Genomic DNA, 15,769 nt, shown 5'->3' on the forward strand with positions numbered 1-15,769 from the left:
AAATAATAGCAGTAGCAGATGATCTAAGTTATATTCATTATCATTAATAAGTGGAAGACAAATTGAGAGGTCGAGAACCCAATCGATATTTTCAAATCGCAGGAAACAAGCCAGCAAAAATACTTCGGAAAAGTAGGAAAATCCATTTATGCGTCATAAAAATAAACGATATCGTCTATTAATTATATTAGAAAAATTTAAGCTCAACCACTTTTCTCACTTTTGTCACTTGGAGTTATGGCTGCAAAAAAAAAGAGAAAAAAGGAAAGAGCAGCAATCATGTGGCACATGAACAATAGAAATATATTTTATTAAATTCTAAATTTCACAAAACTTTCAAAATTTCCCTTCAAACAATCATATTTTCAATTTTTTCTTTATTATAATGTTTTTAGCAAAAGAAAAGGAAAGGAAAAGATAAATTTTAGTATAGGAAAAAGGTAAAGAAGAAAATGGAAATGGAGAGAAAAGTTCAAGTAAATCATTGAGTAGTTTCCCTAACTTTTCAGATATTAGATAGAACTTTAAACAATAGAGATATACAAGAACAAGAACTTTGCAGTATAAATACTATAATCGTGAAGATATGAAAAGTTTATTTAGAAATTGAGAACTTAGTATCATTCAGAGAAAAGAAATAAATATTAGTGTTATATCTTATCATTGAAGCACGATAGTCCATATAAAAGAATGGAAGGAAAACAGCTTAAATCTAACTAACATTATCGATAAGCAAACACAAACATTCGACAACAAATAAAGGTATAGTTAGCTTTGTAACTGTGTTTTAAAATTTGATATTATCTCCAATTCCATTGCAATATTTGGATTTTTTTCCTTTCCTGAAGCTTCTTCATAAACGCTTATCAATTTTTCAATGGCTATTAATCCACTCTGTACTATTTCCTTTTTCCTTTGACCACTGCTTTTCGATGATAAACTTATGCAACACTGAAATAATTTTCGTTCACAGAAAAATATTAACATGCTTTGTGTACATTTCGTTCAATGTTGCGCTTCTCTTACTCCTCGAACTTATTCCAAACTACCAAGTAAAATGTTAGCAGATTTGATAAATAATAAAATTAGAAATAATCTCAACTACTGGTTAAAAATATCGCACATCCTTATTCACTAAAATATGAACAATGCTCGATTTTAGTAAGTTATAAGCTATAAGCCATGTACTGTTGACATTCTCATCGCCACTCATAATTTCCACACTGAGAATTTGCATAACACTCACCAAAATTATTCCATATAATGAACGAGAACACGATGGATTAGTACGAACAGCTTGTTCAAAATATGATTTCGCAAGTTCAGTATTTTCTGAACCACCTTGCGTGTAGCGTATTTCCGCAAGCCGCCGCAAATACAAACTATTATGTGGCTGAAACAGATGCATAACAAAGCAGACTTTCGAGTAAACTGTTTCTAGAAAATTTCAGGAAAGTTGTAAACAAAACTCAAAAGTTTAATGATGTTGATGATTATGAGGATTTTCCAAAACAAGTCCCTTATATTAGGGGGTATTCTAATACTGAAACCGATTCAAAAACATAAAACAAACTAACACTAGATAAGACAAGTTCTTCCATACAGTGTGCTGCATGTGGGTAATCACTCTCTTGCAAGTACAAATCAGAAAGCTCCAGCCATGCTTCCGTATCAGAAATAAAAGTTTTCAAATATTCATTCAATTCTCGAATTGCTTCCTGTCGATTACCTTGCGCTTTCAAAATTGCAATTTTTCGTTTGCGATATGACTGTAGAAAGAAACAGATATTTATTTGAATTATTAAAATAAGCTAGGAATCAATGAATTAATGAACAAAAAAATTAACAATAATATCGTTCAACGACGTTCTTACGATAACCATTTGCTATTTTTCTAATATTTTTACTCGAAAGTGAATAAAAAATAAAAATAAAAACCACCGTTTGCCCAATGATTGGACCATTTTGAAGAAAATTTTGATAGTTTTTCTTTTCTTTAGTAGAAAATGAAGGGCTTTCATATTTCTCTATTTCATATTTCTCGTTTAAGTTAAAGGAAATCATTACCATATTTGTTGGATCTGATTCAATAAGTTGTTCATATAAATGCGTCGCGCTATCGTACCTACAACAAGTAAATTCATTAATTACGAAAATGAGCACGAATTTTAACGATTTAATCAAATATTTTAAGAACATTGTGCTTGTAAAATATGCAGTTATCAAAGTTGCATGTAACGGAAGAATTAAAAATTGTAATTGAAAGCACTTATTTTAAAAATTGATATACCAGAGTCATTTTTTAAGGAGTGACTCATTTACTAATTGTCTATTTGCTTCTCCGACGAAAAAAAATAAATTTTAAGTAAAAAAATAAATCTCTTACTTGGAAAAGTTTACTCATCTAACTGTGAAAAGAGGTTTATTACTCAAATTGTATCATTTATTCCCATAGAAATTCCAGCTTATCGAATTTTACTAAAAAAAGGTATGAAAAAAAACTTGTTACCTCAAAATATATCATTCCTTTCAGAAATCTCTGTTTATTAATTTGACTAAAGTCACCTTTATCAGTCATCGGTCAAAGCTCACAGAATCAGGGAAAACTGATAAATTACAAAATAAACCGTTTTAAAGCTTCAAGACGCATTGCTTGTAGTTTCAAGACTCGATTGCTTCGTGGAAATCTTTCTTGTAATGCTTGTATACATTCCATTACAACATCAGTTCTGGCTAAATCTAATGCTGCTATGCAAACCTGAAATTAAACCACATTTATCATACACACATTATGCCAAATTGTACTGTTCCAAACTTTCAATTCTTTTAATTCAACCTTCAATTCAAACCATTAATTTCCAAATCAGACATTTTTAAGTTTTGAAATTAAAATCCCTTTATATGAAAAGTTCCATCACTGTCATGACCCACAAAAGAAAAAGAGAGAGACAGAAAAAGAGCATTTATTTTTATTTATAGAATTTGACCGGAAAGATTTCCGATCGTATTAAAATTGCTAAAATTTCAATTTGACATAAAAAATGCCATTTAGCTACAGCAATATAAACGAAATTATAAAAGCGTTCAGCTGTTTTCTGAAAATTCAATTCATCAAGTGAATGACAAAATTTTAGCTTCACCTGTTCATAAATAAGCCATAATTCATCACCCAATGAACGAGGATGACGACTTAAAACATGCTCCCATAATTCTACCGTTTCCACTGATCGACGTGCATGTTCTTCACGCCATTTACGTAGCACATTTTTTGCTTCTAAAGAATAATTAAATTTCATTTATAAAGTAAAAACATTGAAGAAATCCCTATCTAAACCATAATTTTACTAAAAATACCAAATTTTTTCCAATTAAAATTTAACCAATGGTCAAACTCACCATCAAATGAAACACAGGTCCAATCAGTCATCGCAGAAAATAAAGCCCTAGATAGGATTAGATAGGAATAAAGATAGGAATTTGAACAATAGGCCCTTTTTCGTACACCAAATAAATTGAAGTGTTATGATGTATTTCTTCGGTTACTATCTAGAAGTTTTCATGTCCAGTTCATTAACTGCAATTTTGTCATCATTCAAGAATGTAGCAGATCATGGGAAATCTCGGCAAACAACATCAAACTGAATTTCCTTTTCTCGTTTTTTTTGTTTTATACTCTGGGGAAACTAATACTTATTACATTCAATAAAATTTTAAATTTTAATTCTACATTATCAATTTGAATTTGGATAATAGGACAAAAGTTTACCTTCCATTTCAAGTCATTAAAAAATACATCTTTCCGAATTTTTCCCTTCAATTTTGTGCGGTGCAATAACCGGAACAAATTATGAGTGAATTTCAATGAGAAAATTCAAGATATTACCAAAGAAAATATTCCACTTCAGTTATTTTTAGCTAGTTGGACCTCAAATCTATCGAAATAAAAAATGTCGAACAACCATTAATTTGTTTAATTTAACAACCAATTTGTTTACTGTTTACTTGTTTACGGTAATGCTACTGATATTTTTCTAACATTAAATATCAATTAACGTGTGACTATTCTAACCTTTTTAAAATACATAAACAACTGTATATCGACGGTTCCAAATACAAAGGGATATTCTTATGATCAATGATCTTCATCTGCAAGTAACAAGTGCATTTGACATGTACAACCTGATTCCTAGATTATGAGAAAAAAATTGAAACAAATTTTTGGATAACTTAACAAATTGTTAATGTATCAGTAAACGAATTTAAATAAAGAGAACAAAGTAGAAGAGATTGCTTGCAGAAGCAAAAAACAAAAAAATAAAAATAAAATAACAAACAAGTGAGAAGATAAAAAGTTTAACAAAGAGCAATCACATTTTTAATACATGCAACGATAGACCAAAATTAATAGTTCGTGAAACAGTTCACAGATATTGAGTTAAGGCTCAAATAGATGGTAGAAATAATAATGTTAAGACACAAAAAAATCGAGGTCAAAAGCGGAGATATACAGAAAACACAAGCTTTAAAATTTAAACAGAATAAGATAAATAATTTGAAGCGTCTCAATGAGAGAAAAACAAAGATAAGTCTTAACCTTTCACTGGAGAAATTATATGAGGAAATTATTTCAGATTAAATAAAATTGGTACAACGAAGTGTAAAAATTGAGCTTCCTGAAATATAAAAGTAAAATAAATAACAAAATACAAATGGTGCTTAATGAAAAGAATGAAACACGTTTATTTCAGATCAATTTCAAGCACATTCAACCCATTGATGGATATCTCCATTCCGTTTGCGGAATCGATGTTTCTTTTATACAAAGCGGAGATACCCACCGCAAAACATAATGCGGCCCACCAGCTTTATCGTTTGTCCCTGAAAAAGTTTTACATGAATGAGGAAAAATGCCACTGTCAAAATACAAAACTTACCCTAATAGTTGAGTGATCCTGCTAATGATAAATGAAAAAAATTGAAAGGCAACGCTTCGTCAAATATAGAATCGGAAGATTAAAACCAGTAGTAAGGTGATTAACGGTTTTTGCGGAAGCAAACAGTAAAATTCGGATGATGAAAGCTAACCGCTCATTCGTGCTCCACCGAAAGGTTGCTGCCCAACTACAGAACCGGTTGACTTGTCATTTAGATACATGTTTCCAACAGCATGTCGAAGTATATCGCGAGCCTTATACAAAAATTCCCTGGAACGGTCCGAACATAAAAGACCATAACACTAAATTTAACAAATGTGAACTAAGAAATGCCAAAATTTTCACAAATAATGACGGAGACATCACATTTCAACTTTAATTATTCGACCTTTCAACCCAACTTATTCTTTTAACTATCGCAGAATATGCGAAGAGCATTGGAAGGACGAATCAAGTTGAACATCATCTTCTGATGGCACTACCACGAACAAATTTTAATCCCTTCTAGATGCACGCTATTTACTAGTTTACTGTCAGTATGTTCATAAACTTCAAATTACTCTCAAATTATTATAACAATTTCATAGCATCCAAGACTTACCTATCCTCCGAAAATACAGCTCCAGTGAGACCGAATACCGTTGCGTCTTTCAGTTTCTTTACAATCTCTAATGCTTCATTGTCTTTATACACATATGCAGTCAATATAGGTCCAAAAATTTCCTAAAATGAAGTTTATTCTAATGCTTTTAAAGGCAAGTTTCATCACTGAAAAAGTAAAATCAGCAATGAAATGAGTTTCTAAAACTATGACCTGAAATTTACACGCTATTCTTTGTATGAAATAAAGACCTATTTCCTACATGACAATTAAAATTATAACATTAGTCAGAAAGCCTCGCAAGGAAACGGAAGAACTACATGAACAGAAAGAATAAACATGGAATTGCATGACAGATAGTATTTCTCGGTAACGAACCCCTGTGATAGCAAATCATTACAATTTGCATAGAGTTTAATCTTAAATATACCTCTCTAAGTAATTTGGAGTCCCATTCATCAACTTGTACGAGAGTTGGCTGAATGAAATATCCCTTACTGTCATCATATGTCCCACCAAAAATGATCTGTGCCCCATCTGCACCTGATTTGGCATAATCAATATATGAACTGATTGATTTGAAAGCCTTTGCATCAATTACCGCTGTCATGAAGATCGAGCCATCACGTACCTAAAACAGCTCCAAAACCAGTTTCAATTTCTGTCAACTTCATTCTTAACAGTTTCTATTTGTTATAATTACACGCAAAGGGAATGCTATTTCCAAAGATAACACCTTAAAAAAAATGAAGTAAACTTCAAGGCTGTAACATAAGTACAGAATTTTAAAAATTAGGAAAAAAGCTACTAATGAGCTAAACACTTACATCTCCAACTTTGAGTTCTTTTTGTATAGCTTCAAGTTTTGCTTGCAAAGCAGGCCACAAACTTTCAGGCACATAAATTCGTGAACATGCACTGCACTTCTGCCCTTGGTATTCGTATGCAGAACGAATTGTACATGGTGCCACAGTGTCCAAATCCGCTGATGGATGAATAAAATGGAAGTTCTTACCGCCACATTCTATAAACATTATTCCATTCCAGTAAGCCTCCTCCGAATTTTACAATATTCAGGAATATCTGCTGTGAAATTTTCAATCTTTATATGCTTTTGAGGGAAAACCCAAACTTGGTTAGTAATAAAATGAAATGAAGGAGACTAAACAAAAACGCTAAGTCATTTCTAGTCTTTTAAATGTCACTGCTTATTTTAAATTTTAACTAGTTAAACCTTCCTTATGATCTCGATTAAAAACAAGCAAACAGACCTCCAATTAATCTTGGGAATGAAATGTAAGTGTCCAGATTTTCGGCAACTTTCTTCCACAAATACTTAAATGTTGGCATCGATCCAGTGAAATTGAGAGCAGAAAAATGGGGAGAAGAAGTGATAGTACTACCAAAAATGGGACCATCGGCCGGCAGGAATGAAATAACGCCAGCCGGAAGACCTGCAACGTAAAATATTTCCAACTGCTGACAATGTGGTACAGATTACTCAGAGCAAACCCTGTTTTGAAATATTTAAGTTTCACAATGCTAGCTATAAACAATCAATAATCGATAATGCTTACCAGCTTCTTCTAAAGCTTCGTAAATAAAATAATTACTTAATACAGCAGTACATGATGGTTTCCATAATACAGCATTCCCCTAAAATAATCGTTTAGTTCATCTTTGATTATATCAGCAAGAATTTTGTGGTTACGACAAATAAATATATTTGAATTAAACATTACGCAAAATAATAATTTACCATCATAGCTGGTGCTGTAGACAAATTACCGCCAATTGCTGTGAAATTAAATGGCGCAATAGCAGCAATAAATCCTTCGAGGCTCCTATAAATAAATTTTGTACTAACAATCAAGTTCAAAACTTCAAAAATTTTACAAAATTTCTGAAATAAATGGGGAATTAAACCTAAACTACTACGATTTAGTCAAATACAAATCTGAAAATGAAATCATATAATGTTAATTTTTTTGCCCAGATAGACGATCAATTTCTGGACTATACGTTAATTCTAATTTGGAAACGGTTTGGACTTTTATTTTAAACTTTAACTTGATGATATGAATCAATTACCTGAAAGTCATTGTATTAGTGACATTTTTCACTGAAATCGGCTGATATTTTTCCAACTCCAAGGCAAACTTAGCATTAAATCTGAAGAAATCAACCAATTCACAGGCTGAATCAACTTCAGCCTGTACAATATTTTTTCCTTGTCCAAGCATCGTAGCAGCATTGAGCTTCATACGATATTTTCCAGCACATAAGTCGGCCGCATGTAGAAAGACGTCTGCTCGTTCTCTGTAAAATAGATAAATTAGAGAAGGAATTCAAATTCACACCATAACGAAATTCTTCTATTTTTTGAACCTTTTATATCATGACTAAATTATCCCTGACGGGATCCAATGACATCAAAACAATTGTAAAAGATTACGCCCGATGTTGATTATGCCCGACAACATCTGCAGCATAATCGATAATCAAATGAAGTAAGACTGATATGTCATGTTTTAACAGATTTCCGACATTCACTTTGCTTCAAGCATGCAAGCAAGATTTCCAACATTCAGTTCGCTTCAAGCATGCAAGCAAGATTTCAAATATTCAGTTCGCTTCAAGCATGGAGCATAATTATACCATTCTCAAGCAATATTTTATTTTCAAAAGGATCAGTAGAAAACCTTAATGACTTGCGTTCCCAACTTTGTTTAGCACTTAATCCTACTCGAATTGCTTCGTTAATTTGTTCTGCAGTAGCATGTGCAAATCGTGCAATAACTTTCTGATGATCTGAAGGCTGAAACACTTCTACGTTTCACTTGAAAATGATAACACATGACATTGGTAAAAAGAAAAATTTGAAAAGTTAACTTTTAACAAACTTAAAATTGCGACTAATATTCTATTATTTCGTGCGAAATATTTCCTAGGAGGGGACAGGTAGGGATGAAATGACATGGTGTGACAATATTCCAGATGTAACCTTTGCACTGTCACCACAAAAGCGAATAGATCCTTTTGTGAAGTTTACCAAACTTTATAAGCTGATAATAGTCCGAATCTTTTGGGTTCCATCCGCTAACTTTCACGATCAACCAAAAACTAAACAAAATACTAAACAGTTAACCTTGAAACTGAAGTAGAATTTGATATAAGTTTTTGCAAAAAAAAAATGCTTCTCACCATAACTTGTTTTTTATCAAGATTTTCCGAAATCTTCTCATTTCCGATCACCAATGGAACATTTGTAGTTGTACCGGCTATTTCGGATATTGCTTTTTCAAGAGCTATCCTTTCTGTACTACCCTTTCGATATGTTAATACCGGTTCATTTTCTGGGTTTTTCATGAATTTTTCCGATGTTAAACCTGACCCACTGAAAACGGAATATACTATAAACTTCAAACGATTATAATAAGTATTAAACAAGGAAAAAAAGAGTGGTAAAAAGAAGAAAAAAAAATCACTCCCTAATACATACAAACTTCTTCGATAATAATAAAATTTCACATTAAAATCACTCAAATTTATTACCTTGCTTTCATTTTACTTCAACTTTAATGAAAGTTAAATTATTTTGCCAGGAAGAAAAAAAAAAGAATACTTCTATTCTTTACCATAGTATTCATATTTACAACAGTATAATTTAATGTCCATATTCCAACTTATAATAAGTAATCCTTGGAATAATTTTGAAGCAATGATCAATAACTAATTAATTGATAAAGCGTAAAATGTGTAATGCATTACCTGAATGTGGATGCTTGACGAAATAGCCAATTCCATTGACTTACTGTAAGTGTGCCAAAATTATATCGAAGCATTTGTATTATGAAATGCTGGAAATACAAGAATAAATCAAACAAACACAAAATAAATAAAACAAATATGTTCAAAAATTACAGCAAAAAAAAAAAAGTGGAAAGGTTGATAAAGGACAAAGAACAAAGAACAAAGATCAGACTAACATTTCAGCAATGAATTTTGCTTTTTGTCCAATCAATACCAACCATGAAGAGCCAACACAGCCGCTCTTCCTCTTTTCACTCCGATCATATGTTTGATGACATTTAATGAGGATGGAAGTTGGTCAAATTCACATATTGTTGTTATCATTATCATCACTTCTAATCAATAATTAATAGTAGCATAGAAATGATTACTTAATATAGATATAGATTGCCAACATATTCTTTGATATCTTATCATTCTCGATATCTTATCATTCTCAAATCTGATATCTTATCATTCTCAAATGTCGATAAATAAAGTAATCCCTCCTCTTTGTTTTTTTCCTTTTATAAGCATTATTTATATTTTGCAATTAATAATTAGCCATTATGCAAATTTATCTCGGCTGAGATTTCGAAATACCACTCATAAGAGACAACTTTTTGGAGTTTTTTTTTTGCGAAAGATTCTCGAAATTTTAATGAGTAAATTAGATTAGAATAAAATATTGTTGCTAATAATCAATAACATTTGTTGTAAATTTTAATTACAATACAATTAACCAGTACCTGTACGATTGAATTTGCATAATAAATGAGGAAAAAAAAAAACGAAAAATATTATAATATTAATAGAAGAACGATTTTCAAATACTTTCAAGTATTTGAGTGCTAAATACTCATTAAAAAAACCCATTAATTTATTAATTAAGGGGGAAAGGAAATAAAAAAATTAAAGCGCCGACTAAAGTTTAATTAAAGCACACATTTATTCTATCATTTCGAATGCCTAATTAAAGTACTCAAATTTAAATCATCGATTTTTTTTCCGACAACCGATATCTCTCTTATCGATTTATCACTTTTAGTTAAAGCGTCTGATTAAAGTGTTAGTTAAAGCTAATTAAAGCATACGTTTATTCTATGAATTTCATTAACTACTTTTCTAATGGTTAAAAAAAAAAAATGCCATCATAATGCAAAAGTGTAAAAAAAAGAATCATTAAAAAAAATTTATCAATTTATTAAGTGATAATTGGAGGATTGATTAAAGTAAGGCAATAATCATCGTATGTATGATATGATAAGGCAAAGTTTTGACCGAATTTTTTTCTTTATTAAAAATTATAACAAATATCACATGAATATATTCCAAAATCTAAAAGGAACGATTAAAAAATGGGAAGACGATGAAATTTTAAGTAATATTATCAGAATCAGTTGTTACAGAATCATTAATAGCCTGGACCAAGATACGATATTCCACACCAGCTAGCCATTTGGAATTTATTACTTCATCAATTGTCAACCTCTTCTGTGGCATTGGATGAAGTATGTCAAATATTAATCGTTTGGCATCGATACTTATTTCTGTTGTACGTCGATAGATTATTCTAAATGATTTATTTTGGAAAACGTTTCAAATAGTATTAATTTAAAAAAAGCAATTTCAATTAATTGAAATTAAGTAAGAAAATAAAACAAGAGGAAAAATTAAGTAAAAACTATTGGAAATATTGTATGAAAATGAAAAAAAAAAAACAAATTTGGATAAAAATGCGAAATCGTATTTTTACATTATTAATTTCAAATAAATTAATTTAAAAAATTCAATAAATTACAAAATTTAACAGAAAAAATTGATTAAAAAGTTGTCAACAGTAAATAAAATCGAATATATAATTTAATAAAATTTTAAAAACAAGAAATGAAAACAAAATTTGTGAATACTATGAATACTTGCAAAAAAGTCCTTAACTTATAAATTATCTGATAAAATATATTTAAATCTTGTTGTCAATCATTGTAATAATAATTATTCTATGACATAAATGAAGTAATACCAGTAATCAAGTACCAAACAAATAAATTGTAAAAAGAAAACGAAATATTCATATCAAATATTATTTTTAAATACTAAAAATTTAAAAAAAATAAAAGGTTGAAATATAAAAAATATTAACAGAAATAGAAAAGAAGTGCTAAAAATATTTTCCTAAAATTTTTCAAAATAGAAATTTTCAAAAAAAAATAATTCAATACAGAATAAATTTGTAATTATAATATAATTCAGCATTAAAAAAGAATATAATTAAACATATGATTCAAACTATTACTTCAATTATAAACTTGAAATTTAATTCAAATTTGAAATATAATATGTGTACACACATACGTAGAGAATTTTAAAATTTCAAATATATTTAAATTCTAATATATTCAAATTAAAGGGTCTTTTTTTTTAAATGACCTATGTTGCAATTGCCTTTCCAACATTTTGCGTAAATTCTTATCATCATATGGCATCATTCCTGTTGTCATCACATACAGTACAATTCCCGCACTCCACATATCTGATAGATATCCATCATATGGTTGAGCACTGCAAGAATTTTCAAACTTTTTATTACTCAATACATTTTCCTATATTATTGAAATCCTCAAAGAGCAGTAATTTTATTTCATTTTATCAAAATATATTTAAATATCAATAAGTGAACAGTTATCAGGCAATTTTTTTTTTCCATCCATTTTTAATCTTTCAAAATTTCTTAACGATTCTGGAAGAATATTAACTTTAAAATTAGCAGTTGTACTAATATATACAAGAAAATACATGGCCTAAAGAATAACTAGGCCATTTATTTTAAAGCATAGCAAGATTACGACATGAAAAATGTAGTTAGACCATTGTTCCAAAAATATATGGCCTAAAGCATGCTATGCTATTGTTTCAAAAAATATATGGCTCAAAACATAGCTGGACTATTGTTTCAAAAATAAAGCATTGCTAGATTATTGTTTCAAAAGTAGGTAGCCTAAAACATAGTTGGATTATTATTTGAAAAATGTAATTCGATAATTGTTTCAAAAATATATGGCCTAAAGAATTAGCTAGACTATTGTCGCAAAAAAAAAAATATATGGCTCAAAGTATAGCTTAGCTAAACTATTATTTCAAAAATATATAACCTGAAGAATAGATTAGAATAGATTAGACTTATTTGAAAATTAGAATTAAACGATAGATTGATCAAACCGAATAATTTCTGGCGCTAAATATGCTCGTGAACCACAAAATGTTTTCGATTTTTCGCCAATTTTCAACAATCGTGCAAAGCCAAAATCGGTAATTTTAACATTTTCGCATGAATCAAGCAATATATTCTCACATTTGATATCACGATGTACAATTTCCATTGATTTTAAATACTTTAGACTTTAAAAATTTTTCAAATTTTGAAAACAACATTTACATTTCACTTTCAAGCTTTAAATTTTAAGATGTTAATTGTAATTAATTAGCATTAATATGAAGTACATAGGTTTGATTAAATTGATACCTTCATCGCTTCAATAAGTTGTCGGAAATGTATTCTCCCCTCTCTTTCATTAACTTTACTTTTACGTCTTATTTTTTGTAATAGATCACCTTTACTTGTATAATCTTGTATAATACAAACATATGGTTTTCTTTCAATTACCTGAAAATTCGATAAAAAGAAAAAAGAAAGTTTTTTTTCCAAATCAAAACTTAAAAATTTATTTAAAAATAAAATAAAATTCGTTTTATCTTTAAGAAAATTAAATTTTAATTTAAATAAATGAAGCAATTTTTAATCTTTTGCAATGTTTTTCTGCAAAAAAAGAAACACACACACACATAAATAAAACTTTTTTTCATTTTTTCTTTTAATTCAAGAAATTACTTCATAAACTTTGATAATATTATCATGCTTTAACTTTCGAACAAGTTCAATTTCACGTGGTAAGCATTTCCTCGTGTATCTTAAATCTTTCCTGAAAAAGCATGTTTGTTTTATCACTGATAATTTATGAGGAGGGAAATGATAAGGGCATGAAAATATTTGTTAGTGCCTCGAGAAGTTTGGTTGATAATATTTAGAATGATATGATAAGTGATGATGAAAGGAAATGGCAAAGTTAAGGTTTAATTGCTCCCTTATCATATTAAAAATAAATATCCGATTAATGATAAACTAATCAGGAATATACGAGCAATCACGAATATTCGGGTAATGATAAATTAATTAGAAATATCCGGGTAATGATAAATTAATTGGAAATATCCGGGTAATGATAAATTAGAAATATCCGGGTAATGATAAATTAGAAATATCCGGGTAATGATAAATTAATTAGAAATATCCGGGTAATGATAAATTAATCACAAATGGTTGGTTAGTGATAGAAAGTGAATAACCTTGTATCAATTATTTTTATAGCTACCATTTTGGCCAGCACATTGCACCAACTTTTCTTTACAATGGAAAATGTTCCTTTGCCTAAAGAAAATGATTGAAGGAAACAAAAGATATGGAATAAATTGGAATAGATCCGGTAAGAGTTTAACCGGATTAGACTAAAACTATGAACTAATAAAGGTAAAATTTTTCAGGGAAATTTCTGGAAATTTCATGATGGCATAAAATAAGCAATACATTCCGGTTATGGACTGGAAGATGAAGAAGTGTTAAAAGTAATCGATGATAAATTTCTTTGTAGAACTCAAATATCTTACCATATCACTGTGCTGTTCTTTGCTAGAATGATTTTGCCAAATTTTTTCGAATGCAAAAAAAAAAAACAATGTGAAAGTGCAAAGGTCAAGGGGATGAAGGAATGAAGAAAGAGGTCACCGAGATTCTCGTAGAAGGTAACCCCTCGAATTTTCATTTCATCAGCCATTTCAGGCGTCAAACTTCCAATAATCTTGTCGTCTATCTTATCTCTGTTTTTATTATAATCTATATCTTTTGTATCTTTATTTCTTCCCAATGATTTCTCCTTTTCATCCATTTTTACTTTCTCGTCTTTCTCATCCTCTTCTACTCGCACTGTTATTTGATTTTTCTTTTCTTTTCCATCGACTACCTGTGTTCCATCATTCCTTTCATTTTTTTGTATTTACTCATTTTCTTCATCTTTTCTTTTTTTTTATTATCTTTCCACTATTTAACCCTCTCCTACTACTTATATCTCTTTTTATTTTCACTTTTTTCTCTCCTTTCTCTAATTCTTCATCACTTTCATTCCTCGTCAGATTTCATTCTCTTCCATTCTGTTTGGCTTTCTCTTTTTTTTATCCTCTTCTATCCCACTACTTTTGTCATATCTCTTTACCTTTTTCTCCTTGTGATCTTTTTTCATCGCTTCTTTGTTGTCCCCTTTTATTTCCACCTCTCTTTCGCTCTCCTCGTATTTCGCCATTATCACGAAAGAACAAGGGAATTATACCTGTAATGAATTCGATCATTCGAATGTTCCAGAATACAATCCGATTTTCTGGAATACTCGGATGATAAACTTTTCAGTGCATTGTAATCCGGAGAAACAGTAAACTCACGGATACAATACAGAATATATTTTTCCCAAAAATACGGGAAATCAGAGCAATCATTTTACCATTTCCTCAAAGATTAATTCGAAATGCAAAATGATTATTTGATTTTAAATTAACGGAATTCAGTTATTAATTTCGAGATTTAGTTTTTCATTCATTTCATTCCCAACTGTTATACTACTTATTTATACCATCCAATTTCAAATTTTCAAAATTCATCAAAACAATAATTGGATGCATCCTTCGATGAATCCTCCAATTTTTTTTTTAAATTTCATTCATTCCTTTTCGTTTCCAATTTTCAGTCAAAATTAAACAATCATTAAAATACCGTTTTGAAGTTATCCGACAAGGAATTTCACAAAAAACGTATAGTGAAGCGATTGAAATAGCAAAAAATACGCGTGGAAAATGAAAATCACATATTTATAGCTGAAATTTTTGCATAAAAAAGACGTATTTTAAAAAAATTTGCATATTTGAAAAATTTTAATATGCAAACTTCTTTAATTTCAATTTTTAAATTTAATTTAAACAAAAAATGAACGGATTGTTTTGATAAATGCAAGGATTTTAATTTTAATAATGTATACATTACTGTTACCTAAATGTAGATGAATTTGTTTTAAATTACAATAATTGAAGTTCAAAAATTTCAACTCTTCGTATTAATTAACAAACTTAATTAGCAAATTTAGCCTTGCTAAATTTGAATGGGAAAGTAAGTATGATATTTAAAATCAATGAAATATGTTAACTGTTTAGAGCGAATCAAAGAAATAATCTCTGAAGATTTCTTAAGAATCTGTTAATCTCTTAAGAAATAATCTCTCTCTCTCCCTAAAAATCAACAATTCAGTTAGTAGGGAGAGAGAGAGAGAGAGGAGGAGAGAGAGTA

The 15,769-nt window shown here is 29.5% G+C and overlaps 3 protein-coding genes across 3 annotated transcripts; all 3 read right to left on the reverse strand.

Moving 5' to 3' along the window:
• Nucleotides 1–557: 557 nt before the first annotated feature.
• Nucleotides 558–3,583, reverse strand: LOAG_18144 (hypothetical protein). Its single transcript, XM_003142639.2, has 7 exons — nt 3,397–3,583; nt 3,141–3,274; nt 2,628–2,758; nt 2,068–2,125; nt 1,578–1,769; nt 1,247–1,393; nt 558–951 (listed from the first exon to the last, which is right to left on the reverse strand). The coding sequence occupies exons 1-7, from the start codon at nt 3,425–3,427 to the stop codon at nt 769–771; spliced, it is 876 nt and encodes a 291-aa protein (XP_003142687.1). The 5' UTR covers nt 3,428–3,583; the 3' UTR covers nt 558–768.
• Nucleotides 3,525–9,403, reverse strand: LOAG_18145 (1-pyrroline-5-carboxylate dehydrogenase). Its single transcript, XM_020450811.1, has 13 exons — nt 9,307–9,403; nt 8,740–8,932; nt 8,238–8,353; nt 7,627–7,854; nt 7,295–7,379; nt 7,113–7,191; nt 6,807–6,989; nt 6,363–6,559; nt 5,966–6,166; nt 5,536–5,657; nt 5,086–5,204; nt 4,070–4,878; nt 3,525–3,546 (listed from the first exon to the last, which is right to left on the reverse strand). The coding sequence occupies exons 1-12, from the start codon at nt 9,378–9,380 to the stop codon at nt 4,766–4,768; spliced, it is 1,710 nt and encodes a 569-aa protein (XP_020305467.1). The 5' UTR covers nt 9,381–9,403; the 3' UTR covers nt 3,525–3,546; nt 4,070–4,765.
• Nucleotides 9,404–10,704: 1,301 nt separating this feature from the next.
• LOAG_07107 (CAMK/TSSK protein kinase) lies at nt 10,705–14,738 on the reverse strand (the record flags this gene model as incomplete). The annotated part of the gene is made up of 8 exons (XM_003142641.1): nt 10,705–10,900; nt 11,758–11,889; nt 12,547–12,719; nt 12,851–12,991; nt 13,217–13,307; nt 13,732–13,813; nt 14,168–14,402; nt 14,652–14,738. The coding sequence occupies 8 exons, from the start codon at nt 14,736–14,738 to the stop codon at nt 10,705–10,707; spliced, it is 1,137 nt and encodes a 378-aa protein (XP_003142689.1).
• Nucleotides 14,739–15,769: the final 1,031 nt, after the last annotated feature.

This window comes from Loa loa (genome assembly GCF_000183805.2).
Source record: "Loa loa unplaced genomic scaffold supercont3.205, whole genome shotgun sequence".
In the NCBI taxonomy this organism is placed as follows: Eukaryota; Metazoa; Nematoda; class Chromadorea; order Rhabditida; family Onchocercidae; genus Loa; species Loa loa.

Excerpts from the sequence above, each read along its gene's own strand:
- LOAG_18144 (XM_003142639.2), bottom strand. The coding sequence starts at position 3,427 with ATGACTGATTGGACCTGTGTTTCATTTGATG. Across the intron at positions 3,275-3,396 it reads GACCTGTGTTTCATTTGATG|AAGCAAAAAATGTGCTACGT; the intron begins GTGAGTTTGACC and ends ATTATTCTTTAG. Across the intron at positions 1,770-2,067 it reads AATCAGATCCAACAAATATG|TCATATCGCAAACGAAAAAT; the intron begins GTAATGATTTCC and ends TTCTTTCTACAG.
- LOAG_18145 (XM_020450811.1), bottom strand. The coding sequence starts at position 9,380 with ATGCTTCGATATAATTTTGGCACACTTACAGTAAGTCAATGGAATTGG. Across the intron at positions 7,192-7,294 it reads CTACAGCACCAGCTATGATG|GGGAATGCTGTATTATGGAA; the intron begins GTAAATTATTAT and ends CGATTATTTTAG. Across the intron at positions 6,167-6,362 it reads AAGAACTCAAAGTTGGAGAT|GTACGTGATGGCTCGATCTT; the intron begins GTAAGTGTTTAG and ends GAGCTGTTTTAG.